The 24,975-nt window shown below is 31.0% G+C and overlaps 2 protein-coding genes across 2 annotated transcripts in view; both read right to left on the reverse strand.

The window, feature by feature from the left end:
* Nucleotides 1-1,850: 1,850 nt before the first annotated feature.
* On the reverse strand, nucleotides 1,851-11,016 carry LOTGIDRAFT_109151 (hypothetical protein; the record flags this gene model as incomplete). Its single annotated transcript, XM_009068188.1, has 17 exons — nucleotides 1,851-2,400; nucleotides 2,741-2,948; nucleotides 3,351-3,463; nucleotides 3,849-4,002; nucleotides 4,223-4,343; nucleotides 4,523-4,766; nucleotides 4,877-5,015; nucleotides 5,261-5,496; nucleotides 6,455-6,575; nucleotides 6,757-7,018; nucleotides 7,194-7,470; nucleotides 7,656-7,809; nucleotides 8,044-8,208; nucleotides 8,496-9,014; nucleotides 9,444-9,670; nucleotides 9,949-10,071; nucleotides 10,793-11,016. 17 exons carry the CDS (start codon nucleotides 11,014-11,016, stop codon nucleotides 1,851-1,853), a joined length of 3,837 nt encoding a protein of 1,278 aa, XP_009066436.1.
* Nucleotides 11,017-22,834: 11,818 nt separating this feature from the next.
* Nucleotides 22,835-24,975, reverse strand: part of LOTGIDRAFT_108708 (hypothetical protein) — a gene marked incomplete at both ends in the record, with an annotated part of 12,399 nt that continues 10,258 nt past the window's right edge. The window contains 2 exons of the mRNA XM_009068189.1: nucleotides 22,835-22,944; nucleotides 23,165-23,354. Of these exons, the coding sequence (XP_009066437.1) occupies nucleotides 22,835-22,944; nucleotides 23,165-23,354 (300 nt within the window). The remainder of the gene's footprint in view (nucleotides 22,945-23,164; nucleotides 23,355-24,975) is intronic.

The raw sequence follows: 24,975 nt of genomic DNA on the forward strand, positions 1-24,975 counted from the left end.
ATAACTATTTACCAGAGATTTTCAGATAAAATGGAGTATTATTTATTATCCTAATATTTCTACAGGTTAAAGGGGATATACCAATTTCCAAAAATCTGAATTTATTTCTTTGTTTTGAATTTTAAAAATAAACCAAAGTGATTGAAAGTTATCTGTACGGTTTCAGTGTGTGTACAACACATCTACCTTGAGATTAAAGACAATCTGAGTCCGCTAATGGTGAAAATTTGGGTCCGAAAGGTAGATTTTAACAGAATAAAATAGTGTCGAGGTGGAACTTGCCCCACCAGCGACGAATTATCAAGGGGCGCACTATTCTTCAATGGTGCGCCAAAAACTTTTTTTTAACACTTTTCAGCAAAAGTTCGCAATTGGAACAGCATCGCCCCTCTCTCATTATGATTTTAAATATTCAAAATATCAAACAGTGTTGAATCATCTTTTTCCCGTCTTAAAAGTGAACATACGCAGAGTTTTTTCTTTCCCGTACAAATTGCCATATATTCTATTACACGACTCGTGTCTCCAACTACATATTATGTAGGTTATGATTTTGTTTTTGTTGTAGTATATCCAGGAGTATTAATTGCCTTGTAATTACCATCATGAATGCAATTTTAAACTTGCAAGTTATTATTACAAGAAGCAGTTGATTTCCCTTCAATAATTACTATTGTCTGACGATAGAAGTTAACAATAACAAGAATCATTATTTTACCACTGTTTCACATATTAGCATTTAGTCAAAGAATCACTTGAATAAAATATAACTATTATAATATAACAATACATTTTTTAATAGTAACATATTTCAACATAGATACGACATTTATCTCAGCAAATGAATACAACAAAAACAAAATAACAAAGAAATAAAACATGTGCCATTTTTGTCAAATAATAGGACTTGTAAAGGTAAGCTCCTCAGCTTATACAGTACTGTGTCCATTATGTTTAAGGTGAGTTAATAACACTTTGTCAGGAAAACTACTGCTATGATATGTTACTTGAAAATGTGCTCACAATGCTTTTTTGTGACTAAAATCTTATTCCTGGCTACTTTAGTCAATATGAAATCTATTGTTCAGCTTCTTTTAATTGCAAGACAAATGGGCTTACACATCAGAATACAAAATGTAAAAATTTCACATTCTAAGAAATTTAAAGTGATTTCTCTGTAGAAAGAGGTGATTGTGAGAAAATTTCACTTTAGATAGAACCTCACATATTTACAATGAACTTGTCAATGAACAGTGTGCAGCTTTACATCTTGGTTTATCAAAGAAGACAACATCTAACAATCATTACAGCAGACAGCCACTTACAATGTCACTTAATTCTCAACCAGCTAGATATATAATAAAACAATATATTGAAAGAAAATTATTCTGCATATTTTATATTTCTAACATATACTCTATAATCTAACACAATCTCTAATAGGATAGATTAATGATGTAGATAGCAGACTGATATTATTAATATAATTGTAAATGACAAGAGTATGACCTGCTGTTTCAAGGTTAATATTGACTTAACTGACTCTTTACCCCTTTTTAAAACAAGATGGCCCCCTTCATCAATAACTTTAAAAAAAAAAAGCACATATGGAAATGAATGAAGCTGTCAACTCTTTTGACTTGATTCATGCGTCATTCAAGTATAGCAACTAATTTTATCATGGAATTAAGGAATGTTTTCTCAAAACAAGCCATTTTCTAGCACATCCACGATAAATCTTTTGAGTTCTGAATCCTACTGAATCAATATTATCTTTTACACACGAAGATCAAAATTAACACTGAACACAACCTGATGATAATCACAATATGATCACATATTGAATTATATCACAATGAAGTTACTGTTTGACAAATCTCTTTCACACCACCCTCTCGCAAATTTTGTATTTGAATTTCTTTTGAATTATCACTGAAATAATCACTTGTATCACCTGCTGCCAGTGTCATTAATTGTTTCTGATAAGAACTACTTCTATGTATGTCGTAATTTACATACTGTGTGACTAACGGTGTGGTAATACTATTACGTCTAGACTGATCATTTGGCATTAAAATAGTCCGCGATTGAGACTTTGGTATTGTTTTAGTACCTGGCTGTAATGTATTTGAAGTTTTTCTAGCTACAGGCAGCTTCTCCTGCGAACCAAGAGATCGTCTATGAAGGTAAGCGATAGGAGACGCTGGTAAATTAACAGTATTTTGATTTGATGGAAGCGCCATCTCCAAAGAGTCTGTATCCTCCATTACCACACTTGTCATTGGCGCTTCAATACATGGTGTTAATAAATCAGGAAATTTCTCCAAAAATTCACATATTTGATGAATGTCTGGTCTAGCTTTCATATCAAAAGATAAACACCAGTTCAGAAAATCATAGCTGTAAAGAAAAAGTCGGGGAATATGTAAATAATCAAATGCTATACATACAATAACAAGTATTACAATAATCTTTTAAATAAATCATTACCTATTTCACTATAGGCCTTTTCAATCCTGTTATAATAAAAAGTTATAAATTGATATGATTAGGGTCACTGTTGTCAGATACTATCATTTGGAAACAGACAGTTTCAATTTAATCATGTATACAATATATTTTGTCAATAAGTAATAACGAAATAAAAAACACTGGTATATTTTTCACCATCACAAGGATATATTTAAACTGTTACCACATCTAAATAGACCAGGAAGAAATGATGAAAAATTTAACTTACACAGGCCCAGGACAGCCATTAGGCATCACTAATTTATTTCCTGTTTTTACGTATTCTAATACTTGATTATTTGATAAGCCTTGATAAGGAAAACTACCAAATGTTATAATCTCATAAATTAATACACCATAACTCCATACATCTGATTTAGCTGTAAATATACCATCCCATAAACTTTCTGGTGACATCCAACGTACAGGTAACATGCCTGTAATATATAATTATATGATAGTCTGAGATCCTCCATATTCATACAGTAATTCTGATGTGAAGGGCATTGCTAAATCAATTTCTATTACAAAGAGTTCAATCAGTTTTGCATATATATACAACACCTCAGAGATTTCAATGGCCAAAATGTTCCTTTCAGCATCCAGAAGTTTCCATTATATGAAAACCAATATTTCAATATCCAAAAAAATGAAAATCAAAATTTTTGAGAAATGAATTTCAGCATCCAAGGAGGCAATTATTTACAAATTGGTAAATCTTAGTACATGTACATGGAAATTGGAAAGAGTATGTATAGTGTAGTCATTTTCAACTCTTTTGCTTCATAACTGCCATACATTTTATTCATTTTTCAGACTGATCACGAATCCTGACTCACCTTTTCTATTAAATCTATAATAATCAGAATCATGCATTTTTCTTGTCATACCAAAATCAGCTAATTTAACAGTTTTATCAGCATGTACTAAACAATTTCTACAAGCTAAATCTCTGTAATAAAAAAAAAATGTGTCAGGGGAGATAACCAGCACCACTTCCCTTTAGTCTCCCAGCAGAGGTGACATTGTACAGAAAAGTAATCGTGGGGTTTTCAACAACAATATGGTGTAACAACAGCCACATTTATTAGATTAAGATATAATTGTATCTATTCATGTGACTAACATGCTTTAACAATGGATTGGCATTCAATAAAGGCAAAATATACAGAAGCTACTAGTGTTTCCCTAAACCACAACAACACTTCTACCTTTACTTTGAAACTTTTACCAAATACCAACTCAAACTCTGAAATTTCTGTACTGCCAAATTAATTATGATAAAAAAGGCTTCTTACCATTAAAAACTATTTAACGAAACTACCAAAATTGTTTACCTATGAACATATCGGAGACCATGTAAATATATCAAACCAGAAGCTATATCTTTAGCCATTTGTGTTAAACTGGTAGCATTTATATCTTCAGCTTCTCTAATATCTTTATTATCAACAATATTTCTTCTTGACAATAGGTAAGTTTTCAAGTCACCTGGTTAGAAGATTAACAATATTCATTGATGTGGAGAAATGGGATGTACAAGAGTTGTGACATGTACATATTGTTGCACATGGTCTTTCCCAAAACTGGAAATAACAATTCATTTTATCATATATAAGAAATTTATGTTATGGATACTTATCTTGTGCAAATATGTAAGTAGGATATAAAATGCAAGAATGTGCATCATAACATATAAATGGAGACCTACCATGCAACATAAACTCCATGATGCAATATACAGGTTCTCCCCTTGTACAAACACCTAATAACTGTACAATATTATCATGTTTAAATCTCTTCATTACTTCAGCTTCACTTAAAAAATTCAACTGAAAGATAATGAGCGTTATAACTACGAAAATGTACAAAACTTTTTTTAAAGATCATTTTCTCAACGGTACTGTTTTTTTGTGATGGAAAGTCAAAACATTAAATAAGAAAGGCAAAGCATTAACCAAGGTTTTTTTAACCATCAATGCAAACTTCATAAAATAGAAACAATTCTTACCTTCTCCTCCATTGTTGACCCAATCTTTAAAGTTTTAACAGCAACAGCTACCCATCCCTCAGGATCCAGGAAAGCTTCACCACCATAAACAGTTCCAAATGCACCTTCACCTAATCTTCTATTTAATACAACACACTCTCTGTTCACTTCCCATTGATCTAATGATAAACATTGGGCAAAATCTGTAGAGAATAATCCCAACTCTTTCATTCTCTCTGTAGTAACTCTTACTTTTGCATCATATCTAGAAATCAAAATATATTCATTTTATTTGGTAGTTTCAAGTAACTGGATAAGAAGTTATGAAAATGTTTTTGGTTGTAAAAGACAGAAGGTTTGAAATTGACAACCTACCTGCATTTGATAAGAACAAGACAGATAATAGTAACACAGATAAAGGCAGCAAACCCCATAATATTAGCTACTGTAACAGCCATATCACATGTACATCCTAAAAACAATCTAAATGCCTCTATAGCACACTGACTGTGGGCTGAAAAAAAAAATACAATAGACATGTAGGTGTAATTACATGTAAGGGAATTGATGCAATGTCATGTGGATGCACAAATCATTTTGTCATAGCATTAGGCCTACTGATCCCTGACTGCTATAAAGTAAAAACTCTAATCTCTGATTTATTAAGCCTCAACTTCATGAGTTCTGTACTGAGTTCAGTATTAACTACTCAATATTAGCAAAGATAATTTTCAAGTCAAGATAACAAAATGAACTTACAATCATGACCATCATTTGGTCTCATTCCTGTTGGTGTTAACCATTTGATTCGTTTATTATAAATTTCTAGATAACCTTCATCATTATTTCCTAGTGGAGTATACCGTCCTATTAATCTAGTCTCATTGTGAAAGAACTGGATGACATCTACATTACCCAATCTATCACTACCATCAAATTGTATATACCCAGATACACCTTGAAAACTCGTTTCATTTAGCGCATCCATAAACACACTGAAAGATCATAATGTCTATGTTAAAAATTCATCCTGAATACTCTTTAATATAAGGTCTATGTTCTCAAATTTTCATGAAGTACTATACATGACATCCTATGATTATATCTTTTGGCATCAAGATAGAAAAAATCCATCAAACTAAAGCTAAGATTCATACAGTATACAGCATGCGTTAAAATCAGAATGGCTTGTTAATGAGGGACAGATTCCATACACGTGAAACAGTATCCATTACTTATGGTCTCAGTCATGAGTCATAAAATACCGCTAGCGTTTACTGACGGATCCGGATGCATTTCCACACAGAGATTTCCCAAATGTGACGTATTTTGTCGAGCTTTCCTGTCTATTTTCCCTCCATATTCTGACAAAAGAGATTTCAACAGAAACTTCTAAAAAACTCATTGAGCTTGTGAGAAAACACCCTTTGTACAATGACAGATTGCCAAGATCATTGAGATCAATGGAAAAGACGTTAAAAGGACCCCACATGATATCAATTGGGTGGTGAGTATATGTTTGTGAGGCAAAAGAAAGATAACACATACATTTTCCGCACATATGAAATCATTTATGACGCATGAAGGATACATAGACCCACTAATTTCTGCATGCTGTATACGCGTCATAGAATCTTAGCTTTAAAGTGAGTCAAAAGCTCTGATCTAATATTAAGAGATTTAATACGTGGTGGGCCTACCATCTGCAGATATTTCTGTATGCTAAATTGGTAATTGGAGTGAAGTAACTATTTAATATGAAAAGAAATTGTTTTATGCTCTAATTGTTTGCTCTTGAATGGTCTAATGAAAACAGGTAATTTGAAACATTTGCCTATAGACCATCTTCAAATCCATCAAGTTGGATATTTCAGTTCCTTTGGACTACATAATAACTTTGTAAAGCCTAACACCAGTAATAGAATTTGGGTGTAATAAATAAACCATTCTCACTTATGAACATCTGGATCTTGTAGTCTTTTTTCCACACCAGGATGACGAGACAATAATTTATGTAAAGCATGAGCAAATACCCAAACACCATCATAAACAAAACTAGAAAATTCACTCTCTTCTACATCCTAAAAGTATATCAGTAAGGTATTTAACATGGGGCATGACAAAAACCACATTACTGTGATCAAAATAGCACTGGTCCTTTTCCAGCACAAGCATTTTACACCAAGTAGAGAATGATCCAACTGGTATACCAAATTTATAAATGATATCCAAAAATTACATACTTACAGCTCGACCAACTCTAACTGAATACTGATCTTTATAATCCTTGACTGTTATACCACCAGCTACTAATTTATTATCAACATCAGTGAACGCTTTAGTCAAAATAAAATGACCATCTATAGCGTACAATATTTCTTCAGTAGTACATGGTACTGATTCTTGAGGTCTAAAATCACCAGGATTAGGTGGACTGTTATAGAAATCAACATCCCACCAATCTGTTGTGTACCAAGATGGTAAAAACCACACATAGCCTTGATGAGCTGTCATTTTCTAGAAAATAAAATAATGGGTAGTTTACAATGCATTCAAACTTCAGTACATATGAAATTGAATAAAAAAAAAATTCTGAATTTGTGGCTTTATCTATTTGCAGTTTTGATATTTCAACACAGCTGTGAATGTATACATAGTATTGATCCCCCAAATTAATTCACAGATGAATTACCTGTCTATAAGCTTCACACATGATAGCTCGAGCAGCACCAACAAAAAAATCAGCAATAATTATTCTGACATTCTGAGATCTGAGATCAGAAAATATCTGAGAAACATCCAATTCCTGAGCATCTTTAGTTATTTTACGTTTAACTGAGACAGATATTCCTTCTTTATGTAGATGTTCTTGTAATTCTATATGATATTCTGGTAATTCTTGTCCAGCTTCTGCTAGAGCACCAACATGGTACCATTCCATAGCTTTAAAAAACTTCTCATATACAAATCTGTAATAAACAATAGTACTTGATAGATATTGATCTAGTCCCTGGATTACTTGCCTTTTATTGAATATATCTATTGCTATATTTGCAATCTTGATAAACATCTTAATACCTGCTGCAGTTCTATACTGAAAAGTGTCATATTTTCGAATATTTATATTTGAATTATTTATGAGAACAACACCTACCTATGATGATCTACTTGAGGTATTGTACGGAAGAAGTAAGGATATTTATTTCTATTTGATAAAGAATCAGCCTCAGCTTCATAGCTAACAACTACCATATTAAAATGTTTTGATAAGGCAGCTATTGGTTCAGCAGCATCAGAACAAGCTGGTCCTACAATGATGCCAGATAAAGAATTAATAAGAATCATTGAAATAATAACAATCAACTACGTAATGACCTTATATAGTAACATATCATTGCTTGAAACAATGGTATAGTTAAATTGTCAGCTTGGGGTGTGGCTAGCCAATTTGGTGCATGAAAGGAAAATTGAGATTAGCCTAGCCTTAGCTTGAAGCTAAGTTTTATGTTGACTTAATTCCAAAAATTAGTGTGTAACTATACCTAGTATTCCTGCTAAAGGTATTTTCATTTTACTATTGATTAACTTAATAAAGGCTTTCATGGCTACATCTGGTTTACATTCAGAATCTGATATGATTAATTCTAAATGATGTTTTGGTAAGATATCTGTTTCTTTATTCACATAGTCCAATGCTAATCTTGCACCTGAAATAAATTTCAATTTCAATAGCTACTTCAACAAGATCTTGTTCAGCACAAATTAAATACCTTGCATTTCACATTACAAAGATGTAAGAGTTGACAAAATGATATGTTAAGATTTCAGTATGAAATACATCTGACAATGGTTCAATACTTGTTAAATTATTTCATAACGTTGTTCTGATCACGAGAAAACAAACATCAAAAACCTTCTTTAAAATCAGTTGTGGTATTTAAATAACTCTGAAACAACTATATTGTACAACGAGTATAATTTTTCTCCCACAAACCTTCAACTAATCCTGGCTGCTCTAAATTTGGTCCAGTCAAGGGGAATAATCCACCAATATATACTTTGGTTTTGTTGGATAAATCTGTTGGCAGCCAATGTTTCCAAGTTTTATTATTTTCTCTCACCCATGAACATGCTATATCAAAATCTGACATATTCATTGGTTTATGTAATATATTCTCATATTCTTCCTGACTAAATGTCATCTTAGAGACAACATTATAAACTTCTGGAGCATTTTCTTTGATTTTAAACCAAACAACTTTAGAAAACTGATTCACATCAAAATCACAATCAAAAGGTTGTTGTAGAGGGTCTCCACTACAGATAGGAAGTTTGACACGAGTATAGTTATGACTAGCTGTTAAAGAATTAGGATACCAATCAAAAAATAGCACTGGTTTCTTCTCTATAGTTTGTTTATGGACAAAAAATGCCAGACGATTTCCAAGAGATACAACTTCTACTGGTAAATCCAGATTTAGAATTTGTTCCTGTAAAACTTCATTATCTAAACCTGGAAATTTTTAAAAAATCTTTCAAAAAGGATAACAATAATTATTGAAATGGAATTTGAAAGACAAAAAAAAAACTATTTAAAACCTTGTTTCCAATCAAGGTAAAGTATGAACAATCCCAACTAAAAACCTATGTACAAACAATCCCAACTGCAAAACAAATCAGACAAATTGACGAGACATTGGCAACAGCTAATGAAATTTTCATATGAGGAAGTTAATCAATCGTATGTAAATAAGCATTTCAGAATGAAATGTGATATCAGGTGTCTAGAATAGTAACATACATTGCCTGGTGCCACACCTCAAGTCATTATATTATACACTGAATCATTAAGAAAAAGCTAGAACTACATACTCAACAAGATGCCTTACATGTATGCAACAGTAAATAGAGAAGACAATATATACAAGAGAAAAAAACTTACGATAATAACTAGTGAAGAGTGTAGCACAAGTTGTATTTGAACAAATAGGTGGTTTATATATTCTAGATAAACAATCCACTTCAACACAAACATCTAAATGAGTCAAGTTATTTGTCCATGAAAACTTTTCAATAACTTCTGGTCTTAGGAATGATTTCCAATGGTCTATAATGATTCCATTCTTCCAAAATTCATCTACAACAGCTGTCTGCATAAACCATCCAATTCTGTAAGCAAAAAATCCATTAGCATACAATGCTTTTGTGTATTTATGAGAGTATTTCATAAACATATTAAATATCCTGTATTTCATGATTTTTAAAAACTTCAGAAGCTATGGTTTTTGAAAGTAATAATGTACTATTCAACAGCTGCCATAGGCACAGGGTTAATCGGTAACATAATCTTAATAGTAAATGTTAAGGTTTAAGAGAATTGTCATTAGTCAAATTAATTTGGTGATTATTATTTTATCAAGGAATATTGCAATTTCAGATATAATTACCTGCCATAAGGACCAAGTGGGCCACAATCATTAAGTCTACCAATAGAAGTCCATGGTGATTTATCAAAACCTGCTACCATCCACACCTCAATATTTATCATAGTTTCTGGTACTGATTCTATACTCACTTCATTACACCTGTAATATTGGGACCTATATTATCTTAAAATCACTCTAATCAGCGTAACAATCTATGTTAGTGGCACAGGGTTAAAAAACAGTGTTCACTTGAAGTCTAATATATTTTTAGGACTTGCTGATGTGTAACTGCAGTTTTTTTAATTTTCATAAACATCAGAAACTTATTTACAACACCGACCTTTAAATCTAGTTTATTAATTTAAAAAGTATCTTTTAAGTAAAGATAGCTTGCGAGGCAAGGTAACATACGCCCACTGGCAGCTGTCAGAAATGATAAAACAGTCTTTAGTGACTAAAGTATGAATTTTCTCATATTGAAGCGTCGAAAATGCGTCAAGTTAAAGGTCCAAGATCTTATCAATTCCAATGATCACACCAAGTTTCATCAAAATCGGTTGAAAACTGTAGCTTCAATCCTGCTCACAAACTATTTTTAACAAATTTCGACGTGTTTTAACAAAGTCAAGGGAAATATCTCAAACTGTTCTTCGAAAATACGTCAATTTCCAACTTGACCGAGATCTTATCAATTTAAAGCATCACACCAAGTTTTATCAAAATCAGTTGAAAACTGTAGCCTCTATAGTGCTCACAAGAAATGATGACGGAAGGACAGACGGACAGGGGCGACGACAATATTCATGTGGGCAAATAAAAACTGCTTGGTGACTGCTTTAAAGACGACATTGTGATAATAACTCACTGTTGGACTGAACAGCCTGCTATTCTATCTAAAATACCAGTAGCATTCATAGAATCTTCATTTAATAATTCCACATCAGTGTACCCAATAACCTCTTTCAATAGAATCTTTAAGATTTCATTGGCAACTCTGTGTGATAATCTATTACTGTTTTCTATAACTATTGGTAATCTTTGTCTAAGATGGTAAAATCTTCTTTTCTGATAATAATCTATTAATGACATTTAAATATCATTAATAATCTAACTGTGTCATGATTTTATATATTAACAAAATATATTTCAATACATATAATTCAGTAATCCAACAAGCACTGGGACCGTGTAAAGATGTCAGATAACGAAGAATCTCTGAGTACTCAAAGTTCAGTTCAGGGTTTTATTCGATATGATGCCTGATTATAAATAATACAAGCGATTGTCTATTTTTCAGTAAGAGATGAAGAGTCCTAAAAAACAGAATGTTGTAGTATTCAGAGTTTTTTTTTATTGACATAAGAAAAATATTGATTGGGACTAAAACAAAAAGATGTCATATTGTTCAGATTGTCAAATGTTGGAATTCACTGTACATTTACATCGTTTATATTATTTTATTTTGACATTTTAAAACGGGCTGCATCTAAGAACAACCAAGTCTTTAACCACAACTAGAAAAACCAGTGGTTGGACTTAGTCCACTTTATGGCACCAACTTCTGAAAAATCACTGTTGCCATCAGTAATCAACTAATATGATATTTCCTTACTATTCTCCTTTCTGCTTTGCTAAGTTCAAATATGATAGATAAAATGTGACCCTTTGAATCACCTATCTACCTCAACCTCTGTCTTAACATCACTCACTTTTGAAATTGATTCCAGCAGCAAACCAAATCAAACAATAGCAAAATGTTTCTAATGACAGAAACAGAGCGATATCTTTGTGAATCTCATGTGTTTCATGGTCTGAAACTAACATAGAACCCAAGCCTCAATTTGTGAGTTATTACAGGCTACACTTTGCTTTGAAAATTCTGAATTGTAATAAATAAAATCAGATATTACCTGGTTTAGATGAGAGACAGTCAGAAGTTGTCTTGACAATAAATAATGTTAGTAGTAATAATATTATCTTCATCTTGATTACTGACTGCTAGTTATAATTCCATGTAGTTTATTGGAACTGATATCCCACTCCATTCTTCCTGGTGCTTTCTACAAAAAACAAATAATTTAAATGTGTCTTGAAAATAAGGGATAATAATACTGGACTTAACATTTGTTTACCACTGAGAGAGCTCAATTTCAACTACATGTAGAATTTTCAGAATGACAATTTGATGTCTGGATGTCTGGAATGAATGTGAAGTTTAATGGTAGAATTGAATCATTCTGTTGATTTTCCCTCATGTCTCATCACATTAGTTCAATTACATGTGAGTATGTTATATTATCAACAATTGGACATCAGCTAATGAAAACAATTACATCATCTTTTCTACCAACAGGGTTATATCCTTTTCATAAATCAACATAATAAAATAGAAACCCCTTACTGTGAAATAGTTCCTGATACACAGTTCAGACTAGTTAAAATGTCATTTCCATAGGCTAATTAACAAGACCTGAAATCAATTTCTTTGTAAAGATTTCTGGCTTTGGATTGGATTCTCTAATCGTGGCATAAAATGTAACAGATATAAAAAGTGATTGTAAATATTTCATAAGAAATATAACCTCTTTACTAATAGTTTTAATATTCATCGACTTTCTACCTACACTAAAACCAATATAAAACAACAATACAATATCTCATTTCAGAAAATATAGAATTTAAAATGAATTTTTCCAAAATAACCATCATAATACATGACAAAAAATAAAATAACAAAATCATATTCAGATGAATATAAAAACACATCTCAATCAGATTATACCTTACATTATGTATATGTTTTGACAAGAGGTAGTTCCAGATAATATTTAATATAATAATAGTAATTTGGATAATAATCTTATCAATATGTTAAATCAGCCAACATAAAAAATGAAAATAAATTGAAAAGATTGCAGACAACTATTATTTCTTATTAGAGTAATACTTTACAGTTGGTGTGCAATATCATATAACAAATGAACAATGTAGTCATTATTCTTATTCATAAACTATGGAAATATCTGCAAAATTATACTTTCTGGGGGCTTTAAAATCCACAAAAACCTTAGTATAATTTATTCAATGAAGACCTTTTGAACAAAGAAAACAAATTTTAGGTAAAAAATCTGTTAGTTACAATCGCTTTAATATTAAAGGAATACTACTTCTTTGAATGAACATAAACTTTTAGAATTTTAAACTTGGTCAATAAGAGCATATATATACCTGGTGTCATAAATAACATAACAATATCCACATTAAAACAGGTTAGAACAATCTTGATCTGAACTCCTCTTCCATTTCATCAAGCAGAGAAAAACAACCTTATCTATCTCCAAATGTTTAACCTCTTGTCATCTAATACAGTTTTAATCAATCTTTGATAAAATAAGTGTTTATATTTCAAATCTCCTTAATTGAAGAGTTAGAGAGTAATACTATGTCTCAGTCATCAAAATATATTGATGGTAATGCAGGTGATAGAAGATTGTCAATTGAAGATGGTTATTGAGTCAATAATATTGACCTTCTCAAATGTGATTATGACAAATAACATCATTACATTTGATTAGCCCAATTCAGTACAAAGACTGTAGTCTGCAATACAATTCCAAAACATATTTAAATATTCAAAATAAATCCCATCAAAATTGGTTATTTTGACTGGAATCTTTAAATGATTATATTAGGAATTATACAGGAAATTCAACAGTCTACTAATACCAAGTGATTAGTGACAAATATTGAAAATAAAATAAATTGTCAGGACCGGCGGAGAATACAAAATAATATGAAACAGTAAAAAAAAAAAAAACTTAGGTATATTTTTTGACTATTTTAGACACATAATAGTTACAACTCCAATTACATCAAAAGTATCTGGTATTCCTGCAACACTGAAATTAACACAACATAAACCTACCTGTATTCATTGTAATATTTCTTCTCTACAACAATTGTGCAATTGAGAGCAAGTATGTTCTTGAAAGATATATTACATGTACATTAAGTAATACAATAGAATACTGCAGAACTAATTTATATAATGTCAACAATGGAATTTAACCCTCTTCAAAACACATTATCTTTTTAATTAAGAGGTTAAGAGTGGCCAATATCTTATTTTGAATACATTTTAAAGTCATGAGTTTCATTTCAGTTGATAAAATTCCTCTTCAATTTGTACTTCAAACCAATTGACAATTGATAAAATAATCAAAATGATTTCTTTTTGAAACAATCAAATCATTGTGTGCTGGACTGACAATATTCACTGGAATTAAAGCAACTTAATAACTTTAAAAAATTTTATTTTAATATAAGTATTAGAACAAGAAATATTTTTGCCACCAAAAGAGGCTTTAATTTGGCCCATCGTAATTGAAGACAAAGCATTCCTCCTACTTAATAATACATCATTAAATAGATGAAACTATGGTTCCCTTTATCAAAATTACTTCATCTGAAGCAGCGACCTCTGCATACGAAAGGGGTTGCCCAAACTCATATGGTATTCATGAGTTTTGAGTTGTGTACCTACTTAGCAATAAATTGCATACGAAAGGGGTTGCCCAAACTCATATGGTATTCATGAGTTTTGAGTTGTGTACCTACTTAGCAATAAATTTCTTATTTTTTGAGTTGCAAAATGAAGATATATTTTAGCCAGCTTCTTTAATCTTTTATATCTAATACAGTGTTAAGTCATGAATAAAATAAACACATAGCAAACTGAAAGGCCCACTAACATTACTGATACAGTATAAAAGGGCTCTTGATCTAATATATATTTCTTTACCCTATTTCATATAAAAGAATTTCAACCTAATTTTCTTAATATCAAGGTAAAGTTAATCGTTTTGAGTTTTATCTTCAAGTTCAATGGCCTAAATATCTCGCCAGCTTATATCTTCAAATACAATGATATGAATTCATGATTCCTTACACTTATCTACCAGAATGTTGATGATAAAGGGATGTCAGACCCAAACAAGAACATGTTAAACTTTCTGTTGAAATAAACCTGACAAACTGAAAAAAATGTTCTACAAGGTACAATATTTCCTAAAGAGCTCAAATTATTCCTTAACTATCAATGGTGAAGGTGGGAAATAAAACAATTCAGCTATATCACAGTTTGGTCTTAGCCAATTACAAGTTTCTTATACATGTATATTTTAATCTTTCCATTTTCACCAATCTTGATATCTACAAGCAAATCTAGGCTATATTACCTTATAAATGCAATTTAGTCCTAGGAATCAGCTAATGGAAGCCAGGTGCCATTTATTTTGTCTCCATAATTGAAATATTTTCAATATTCATGACAATAAATGTGTGAAGGAGAGTATAAAAAGACACCATAAGAAGTTGGGTCAAGGTTCTCACCTCTACATCTACTCACAAATAGTGTAAATCAACAAATAGACTATATCTGATAATATTATCTACATGAACATGTCACTGTACACAGGTTTTTATCTGATAGGGTTGAAATATATGAAATTTGTGATATGAACACTTGAGGTGCAAATGTTATTTGAAATGACTCCAAAATTCGTGAAATCCAATATGATAATCACAGCAACCTCCAATGTAATTATGTTATATGTAGAAATAACAAAATAGAACCTCAAAAATGTTGTTACTCAGAGTTTAACACTGTGCAATCTCAGACTATTTCGGCCTGTGTCCCTACTAATCAAAGTTTGACAAGTAGTACTTGTGTCTGCACCTCAAGACAAGTTTTGATCTATTATTATCATTATTGCATGTAGTATAAATGTATGTTAATAATATGTAGTTTGTGGACTGTTTAATTGAAATGAGTATTATTTTTATATTGTTCTTGCGTGATAAGGCTTTTCAATATTTCTGGTAGCAGCATTTCTTTACTTCCAATACAATCCACAAATTACCTAAAAGGAAAATTAAAAATTTCAAAATAATTGGTAAATACTGAATATGCCTGCCATGAAAGTATGAAATGAAATGCTCCAATAGTTTATATACGAGTAAAATAGATAAGTTTTGATCATTTTAACTAAAATGTGACTGTAACATTATCTGAACCATTCTGGAACTGTTCCATTTTCATTTTATGCTCAGTATTTCCAGGAGATATCAACAAAAACAGTAAAGTTTAATTTACTGTCATATTCTATTATTGATTGAGCTATTAGTAAATATTTGTTCAGTTTTTTATTTCGATGTGTATTACTTCATCCTTACTTCACTTTTTGTTAAAAACTTTTCTTGTAAAGTTTAGGAGGCTAATTTTAGAATATATAATCACTGCTATAGAAGACAGACTCCCTTTCTCAAATAAATACATTTTCAGGCTCCAATTGGCATTGGATGTTATAGACAGCAGCCTTCTATAGAAACTCTTGCCTAGGATACAAGAGATAAAAAGTTATCACAAATTTCACTGCATAAAATTGTTTGAATGTATTATAGCCATTTGAAATCTTAGTAAAGGTGAAACACTAGTACTTTACAGACTCTAAGGCATGAAATTTTCTTCCTCCATCAAAACTTAAAAAAAATTTAACAAAACTAACTAATGAAATCACTATTCAGGAAGAACCATACTATTATAGCTTATAATAAACATCTATATTGTGGTAACAGATGGTTTTTAGATCCAAATTCAATATTATTAGGCTTTTATCAATTTCATCTTAAACACATTTTATTTGATATAAAAGAAGTAAACCATTTGATTTTCGTACCAGAAGTTGAATGTATATTCTGCATTTACAACATCTTTTGGTTCCAAGGATAACCACAGCACAAATCACAAAACACACTATATAAGAGCTAATATTCTTTAAAATTATAATAAAATTGTAAGAAAATAAGGGCTAAGAGTTGAATATATGTATTCGCGTTACATATTAACATTATTATTATGGTTTCCAGATTTAATGAACATAAAGATTAACAGGAAAAACTAATTAACTGCTAGGGGCCAATGGATAACACCTCTGCCAATCTCTAAAAGTATCTGTTAACCCCTAGACTTGTGCTTATTTCTCGGTAATATAAAAGCTGAGCTGCTTAATTATAATTCTATTGCATTAATAGTCAGAATGATGTCCTTTCAGAATAAATAAACTAAATACTAATGATCCGAACCACAACTAGGCCTGGACTTTCTTTTTATTGAAATAACTGCTCAAAATAAAAGGTTTTCATAAGTAGAGTAATGGATGCTGATACTAGTCTGTTTTTGATGGATTGCATGTAACATGGAAGCTATGTATTTTGTACTATATATTATGATCACCTTGTTATAATTGTGTGTACAAGTTTGAATGACAGCATGAGCAGTGTGATAATCTATGAGTTCACATGGGAATTAAAATCTATATCTGTTATTAAGGTGACTAAGCTCAGCTGTTTTATATCACCCCCTACCTAAAACAACCCTAACTATCATTATAATACTATAATAATAGCAACTGTCAATAATAAAGAGTATTAAAATTGATAAACTATATTGATTATAGCGTGGATGTTAAATTATGAAACATTGCACAGATGTACTCACATCTATATAAGTTTTTCCTATTAAAATATATATAATTAGTGATAGTCAATAAAAAAGGTAAACATGTTCACTGTTGAAATCATTTAATGTTGAAAATAATCAGGAGTAGGAAATGAACACATACGGATGATATCAATAACATGACAGCAGTGGCCATACTATGTTTTAAATACCAAGCATTATTATTTCATATAATTTTAAACCCATATCTCTTTATTTGTAAAAATCTTCTGCATTCAATGATTCAGCAGTGTTGTGCAAATCTCTAGAATTCTTTTATTATCTTAATTCGTAAAAGGACAATCTTTTGTATACAAGTATTGGCTTATTTCAAATGTCACTGAAACAGACAACAAATTAATTGATCAAAAGACTTAAAATTGGTAACTTATGGTATATGTCAAAATCTACAGAAAAATGAGGAAGGAATTAGGAAGCCTACGTAGATTTTTAATGAATAAGGCAAATGAACCCTAGCATTAAAAGTTAAGCGAAAATAAGTAGGTACAGACCTATAGATAAGAGTGACAGTAGAGAAATGTGAGGTGTATGTTTAGAGAGAAAACTAGAGGTAGAAAAGTAGATCACAATAGGTTAATACTGACTGTAGGTAAACTGTAAGAGGTATATCTATTATCATGTTAAATATGGTGTCAATTTACACAGTATTCACTATTGTACATCTAGGAGGCCTAGAGCTCACAGACAAATCACCTCAATATACCTTTCAAATCACAATTTAAATCATAGGCGATGCAAAAGTCCATCTTGAGAAGTATGTATACAGGGCTTCAAATATTTTTTTTGACAATTGAAAACAAGAAAAATCTGTTCAAAATGCCTAAGAAAAATTATGATTGTCGTGCTGTAAGACACTACTATCTACAGATAAGATAGAACAGTCCAAACTCTTTAACTGAATTGGAAAATTCAAGGATTCTAATGGATTACCTAAAAACTTGATTTGGTATATCTGTCTTTAACATCTTCCAAACATTCTATCATAAAACAAACATCACGTATCAAATTCACTTGTCAAAGGTTATGCAATGTTAGTTTATGTCCCTAGTAGTAAACATTTGATAAATATTGCATTTCGAAACTACCTGCTGGTAGATCTACACAAAATCTATTTAATTTTGACAATACCGAGTGAAAAGGTCAAATAGGAACACCAGGAGGTCTAATCATTAACTTTAATATTAACAATGATTAAAATAATAATAATAGATTGAATTTGAAATAAGTTGTTTAAGCATAAAATAAATCCTGAGAAGTAATAATATTTATCTATCAAAGACCACACATTGACTCCTAGTGAGGTCATATATTTGACCAATGATATTAACCATCTTTAGCAGAACACCTATTAATCTATTAAGGTTAATGACCTATGACATCTCTTTCATCCAACAAATAATTCATCTTTTAAAGAGATACACTGGGCCAACTGTTGTTATAATGTGCAAAATGAAAAGAAACAGTTAAATACTATTGCATCTTATTAAAATCTTCTGATATTTTTTCATCATTGTTATCTAGACAATGCTTTGATTGGTTAAAATAGATGTTCTGTGGTAGAAAACTTGTTAGATTACAGTGCAGACAAATATATATAAGAATTTTTAATCAGATTGTATAAAATACTATCCTGCAAATGGATTTACCAACTAATACAGCTTTATTTTAGCTATCCATAGCTATATTATCAATATCAGAATTAAAAAACAATGTCTGGATTTCCTGCAATTCTCCTTCACATTTGCTTAAAAAAATGTTCAGTAACTTGTCATTTCAAGATTTTTTTTAATGCAAATGCTGTCTTAAAGATATTGCGACACAATATCTACATTAATTAAATACTTAACTGCATTATGTATCTGTCAAAACATGTTTCTTTTCAACCTGAGTCAAGTTTAAAAACATAAAATTATACTGAGCATCCAAATATTTGCTATACTGCACTTTATGTTGAAGTTGATGTAGGACATGGCATAATCAGGTTTGAGACGAGATCAAACAACAATCTCACTGTGAACTGTACCTCACCAACTAGTTTTATTATTTTGTTAACTTTGAAAATGTAATGTTTATCTGTGGTATGAGAAAACAGACATGCTACTCTGTCATTATGTTATAAATTAGTCCATATAAAATAACACAGTTTAAATAAAACTACCTTCAATATGTCTAGACTGTCACCATTATCAAACAAAACTTTTTGCCCTTCTAACCTTTGTTTTTAATTATTGTATCTATATTTTCAAACTTCTTTTCATTTGATACTACTTAGTAAATTAACTTTCAAAAAGAAGCTTTTTATCTAAATGTTAAAGCTCCAAAACATAATATCATCAGTTCAAGAGATTGATATTTTGCATATCATAGACAAATATACATTGAAATTAACAGGAGATGAAATGGATTTTTGCACTAACAAAGACATAATGAAAACAGGCAATGCAAAGATTTTGCTAAAACTGTTGAAGGATCTGTTGAGGACCTCGATATGCTCCAGTTCTACTTTCAACTTGCACCACTGATAGTGGTAAGTTAAGTTGATATACAATAAAGAATTGTATAAAAAGATATTCTGGTGAATGGTTTTCCATATTCTCATTCTTATAAACAAAAGCATATTTCATTAGTTTCTATTGTAAGACCAGTGGTCAGAACACAAGGTATCAACAATGGGTCTAAACTGCACTGGCCAATGCAAAAATGAAAAATGGTGACACATTTGATAATCATGATTGTATGTATAAAAGTTCAAAATGCTTGAACCTTATCGATATAATTTAATGAAATATATTACTACATGTACTTACCTTGCTCTGTGAACGACGCTAAACTAAATGATCCAGCGTTACGTACAGTAAATAATTATTAATCGTAAAATTAAATACACCATGACAGTTCAATAAAACATGTAATAACATGAGAAATATTTCACTGACCTTTTTTTACTACGTCTATATTATCTACTATCTGAATATCGGTCACTTACCGTCACAATAATAAGCATTATGAGGCAAACATGTTGAAGGTTTCTCACAATGTACACGCCTCCTTTATAAAACACGCCCATTTTAAACCCGTTGTTAATTTTTTTTAAAAGGTTTCAATTGTAACTTTGGCCTTAGATACAGCCTGTCAGAGTAACATGTTCTTTTTAGAGCTACAAAAAAAAAAAAACATTTCTATTTGGTAGACCACGACATACTCAGAGTGAAAGTTTATGATTAAATTAATTGCCATGATGATAGATACAGATACGTTCCCTGTATTTTGGCGGGAAATGTTATGCAAATGAGAGTTTATTAGTCCATGCGCTCTGTGTGTTTATAGAAGGAAATTTATCTGAAGTGCGTATGACCTACCTACCTAACTTAACAGAATTTTAAAGCCTATAGAACATGATTCGGACTTGGTTGACACCCACACTAGCAATTTGCACAAAGATAGCTTGCCAGGCAAGGTAATATACGCCAACTGGCAGCTTTGATTTTAATTAAAAATATATGAAATATTCAACCTTCAGACATGCACTTCTTTTGAACTGTTTAGGCCATACTGAATAATATTACCAAGTTTCATCAAAATCTGTCAAGAATTGGGCCTTCTATAGTGTTTACAGGCTAAAACGTACTTGAACGCATTTTTAAGAACAACGGCAATAATATTTTTCAATTTTTCTGATTTTTTGATTACTTACACTCACACCAAGTTTCATCAAAATCCATCAAGAATGGTGCCTCTTAGAGTGATTACGTGCTACAAATTGAATGCATTTTCAAGAACAAGGGCAATAACTCATAACACTTATATTTCGAATTTTCTGATTTTCAATAGGGTCGTGATTACAAACGACCATACCAAGTTTCGTCAAAATCAGTCAAGAATTGTGCCTTGTAGAGTGTTTACGACCCATTGTGGACGGATCAACGGACGGACGGACGGACATGGTTGACGGCAATATACGCGCCCCATTTTATGTGGGCGTATAAAAATTGTTTAGCAACACTTGCCCTGATTTACAAGCTGATCATTCAATTAAGTCACAAGACCTCTTATAATTCCAAAATGAATGAAAATTAAAATGTTTATAACACAACATATAAAAGTTGAAAGACCTTTTTATTAAAGAAACTTAAATGATTTTTGTATTCTGATCATCTGAGTGGTCAATGATATTATGATCAAATTGGTGGAATGATTTATCTAATAAATAACCAATGATCTTAGTGGTAAGTATTAAGTGATTGAAAGATTGAGAAGAAATATTAGTAACAACATATTACTACAGCAATTTCTACCATCTCCAGTGCTGGCGGTGATGCAACGTTTATCTGGTTAGTCATAGGTTAATTTGACTAACTTCAAGAGGGCTGTAGTTAGAGCCTATCTGAAGTGACTCTATCAAATATGAAAGCTAATAAAAAAAAAAACGGAACAAACAAATTTCACTTGCCTTTTTTTTTCTTTTAACTCATTGAAAAATAGAAATTTGTGTTAGATGCAAGAATTGATGAATAAATTCCTACAACATGTAGAAATGACCTTAGTCTTAAATATACACCAAATGGAGGTACATTGTTGTACTGTTGCCAGTGCATGAAATGAAACACATGATAAATCTAAGACTACAGAAATTTACAATCTTTTAATTAAAAAAATGACATAATTTTCAAATAACAATTTAACAATTCTTTCAGCTATAATAGTACTTCGATATTCAATTGATTTTTAAAAAAGAAAACAATTGTACAGAATTTAAGTATATCTTCATATTATCCCAGCAAGTTTATGTATTTATAATTATTATTGTTTGATAATTGGAACCAGTATCAAGTTCAGTATAGCTCCTCACTTCTCACTACTTTACAAGGTATAATGTCAGCATGAGCATAGTTTGACATGATTTTTGAACTAAAGACAGGATAACATGTTAAAAATAGAGTGATTTGAACACAAAGATAATTCCAAAATTACAGATTATATAATTGTCTCTTGATTTTTAGAAACAGAACCTTAAACATGTTATGATTTACAAGTTTCACACTGTGGGATGTTCAGACAACTGACCTATTTCAGCCTGTATCCCTACATTTTACATAAATCATATCATGTAAAGGGAGTTTGTGAAATTTTTCAAATCTTTTTTTAAAGCAAGAAAAATCACTTAGCATGAATATGGGTCAATATGCATTTCCTTAAAAACACTTGATTCTTTCTTACATATATACATATTTTCATTCATATATTTCACTTTTCATTCTATAAAAGATTCAATGAAGGGATATTTTTATATACTAAACAGCACTATTTAACAATGGATAAAAATTTTAATTAACCAGATAAATCACTATTTTCATATAAATCCATATCATATTTCTCTGCTCTCACTCTTCTTCCACCAAAAAATCTACCATTTAATGAAGCAATACCCCTTTCAACTTCTGCAATGAGAACAATTGAAAAATCTAAAGAATGGAAATTTTCTCATATATCTGGCCAAAAAATCATCAATATGCACATACAAAGCAGTCCAAATTGTAGTCTTCACAAATATATTTTGAACAGCTCGTTAATGCAAATATATGGAAATCTTTTCCTTGCATTCATTTTCGACTTTATGACTGAAATGTAGTCAACATAATGAAACACATGAAATCTTACCTTCTTGTTGAGAAAATTCAACAAATATTTTGACTATAATTTCAGCATCATCATCTTCACTCTGTTTTTCTTGATATATAATAACTCTATTGACAACACCAAACTTTCCACATTCATCAGTTACTTCTGTTTCTAATTCATCATCTAAATCTTCAGGTCCTACCATATTCCTTAACACCATAACACGACACTGAAATTATCAGAATATATTACTTAACCCCATAACACAACACTGAAATAATCAAAATATATTCCTTAACACCATAACACGACACTGAAATAATCAGAATATATTACTTAACCCCATAACACAACACTGAAATAATCAAAATATATTCCTCAACACTATAATACAACACTAAAATAATCAAAATATATTACTTAATACCATAACACAACACTGAAATAATCAAATATATTCCTTAAAACCATAACACGACACTGAAATAATCAAAATATATTCCTTAATACCATAACACGACACTGAAATAATCAAAATATATTCCTCAACACTATAATACAACACTGAAATAATCAAAATATATTCCTTAACACCATAACACAATACTGAAATAATCAATATATATTCCTTAATACCATAATACGACACTGAAATAATCAAAATATATTACTTAACACCATAACACAACACTGAAATAATCAAAATATATTCCTTAATACCATAACACAACACTGAAATAATCAGAATATGTTATTTAACACCATAACACAACGCTGAAATAATCAAAATATATTACTTAACACCATAACACAACACTGAAATAATCAAAATATATTCCTTAATACCATAACACCACACTGAAATAATCAAAATATATTACTTAATACCATAACACTACACTGAAATAATCAAAATATATTCTTTAATACTTAACACGACAGATTTCAACCACCGACAAGATTTCAACCAAAGACATGAGTCCAATCCTGTGGTGAAACTCTTCTTCCAACTCATCCAATGTCTGCATCATGCCTCTGTAATTTCTAAACAAGCAAATGGTCAACCAACTCGTGGATTTCTTTTTAAAATTAACGATCTTAACCGCTTCATTAAGCCTGCTCTCAGGAATTCAAAAATTGCCGCCTCTATTGACTCCATCAATAGAGGTTGGGCCAAAGACGTGGCATTGGAATCATTATGATTCAATGCTTGCTGACAAAATTACTATGATAAAGTCACGCAACCTCTCTGAACAAAATTTTAATCAATACTCTAAAGAAGCGATCAATTGGGCAAAAAAGTCTTATAAGCGACTCCAAAATCAAACTCTTGAAAAATACTCGCAAATATTGGTGGTTTTAAAAAATTCTGACCCTATTTCGACTTCTGGTATTGATGCAGATATGATAGTTGACCCTCCAGCTTCTCCACCTAAACGTGCTCAACCACCTATCAACCAACCAATAGCATCCTCCCGAAAGCGACAGAGATCACCTACTTCCTTACCTAGTACTTCTACTTACCCACAACCAACTCCAAGCAAAAGAACCAATACCACCAATTTACCAACCTCCCCTTTTACTCCAATCTCCAATTCTGTTAGACCTCTACCTACAAGTTCACCTGCTACCCCATCAAGACCTAGATCCAACCCCGAAACTCCAAGATCATCAACCAATTCTACTTTCCGTCGACGTCTAAGCTTAGGTTCTAAATCACCAAACCATCCTCGTCGTCATGATTGTAACAAGAACAAATCAACATGGACACTCCCTGAAGTAACCAAACCAACCATTATCATAGGATCTTCAAATATTTCCCGAATTCCAGAGGTCAACCAGGACACCCA

The sequence above is a fragment of the Lottia gigantea genome, assembly GCF_000327385.1.
Source record: "Lottia gigantea unplaced genomic scaffold LOTGIsca_9, whole genome shotgun sequence".
Taxonomy (NCBI): domain Eukaryota; kingdom Metazoa; phylum Mollusca; class Gastropoda; family Lottiidae; genus Lottia; species Lottia gigantea.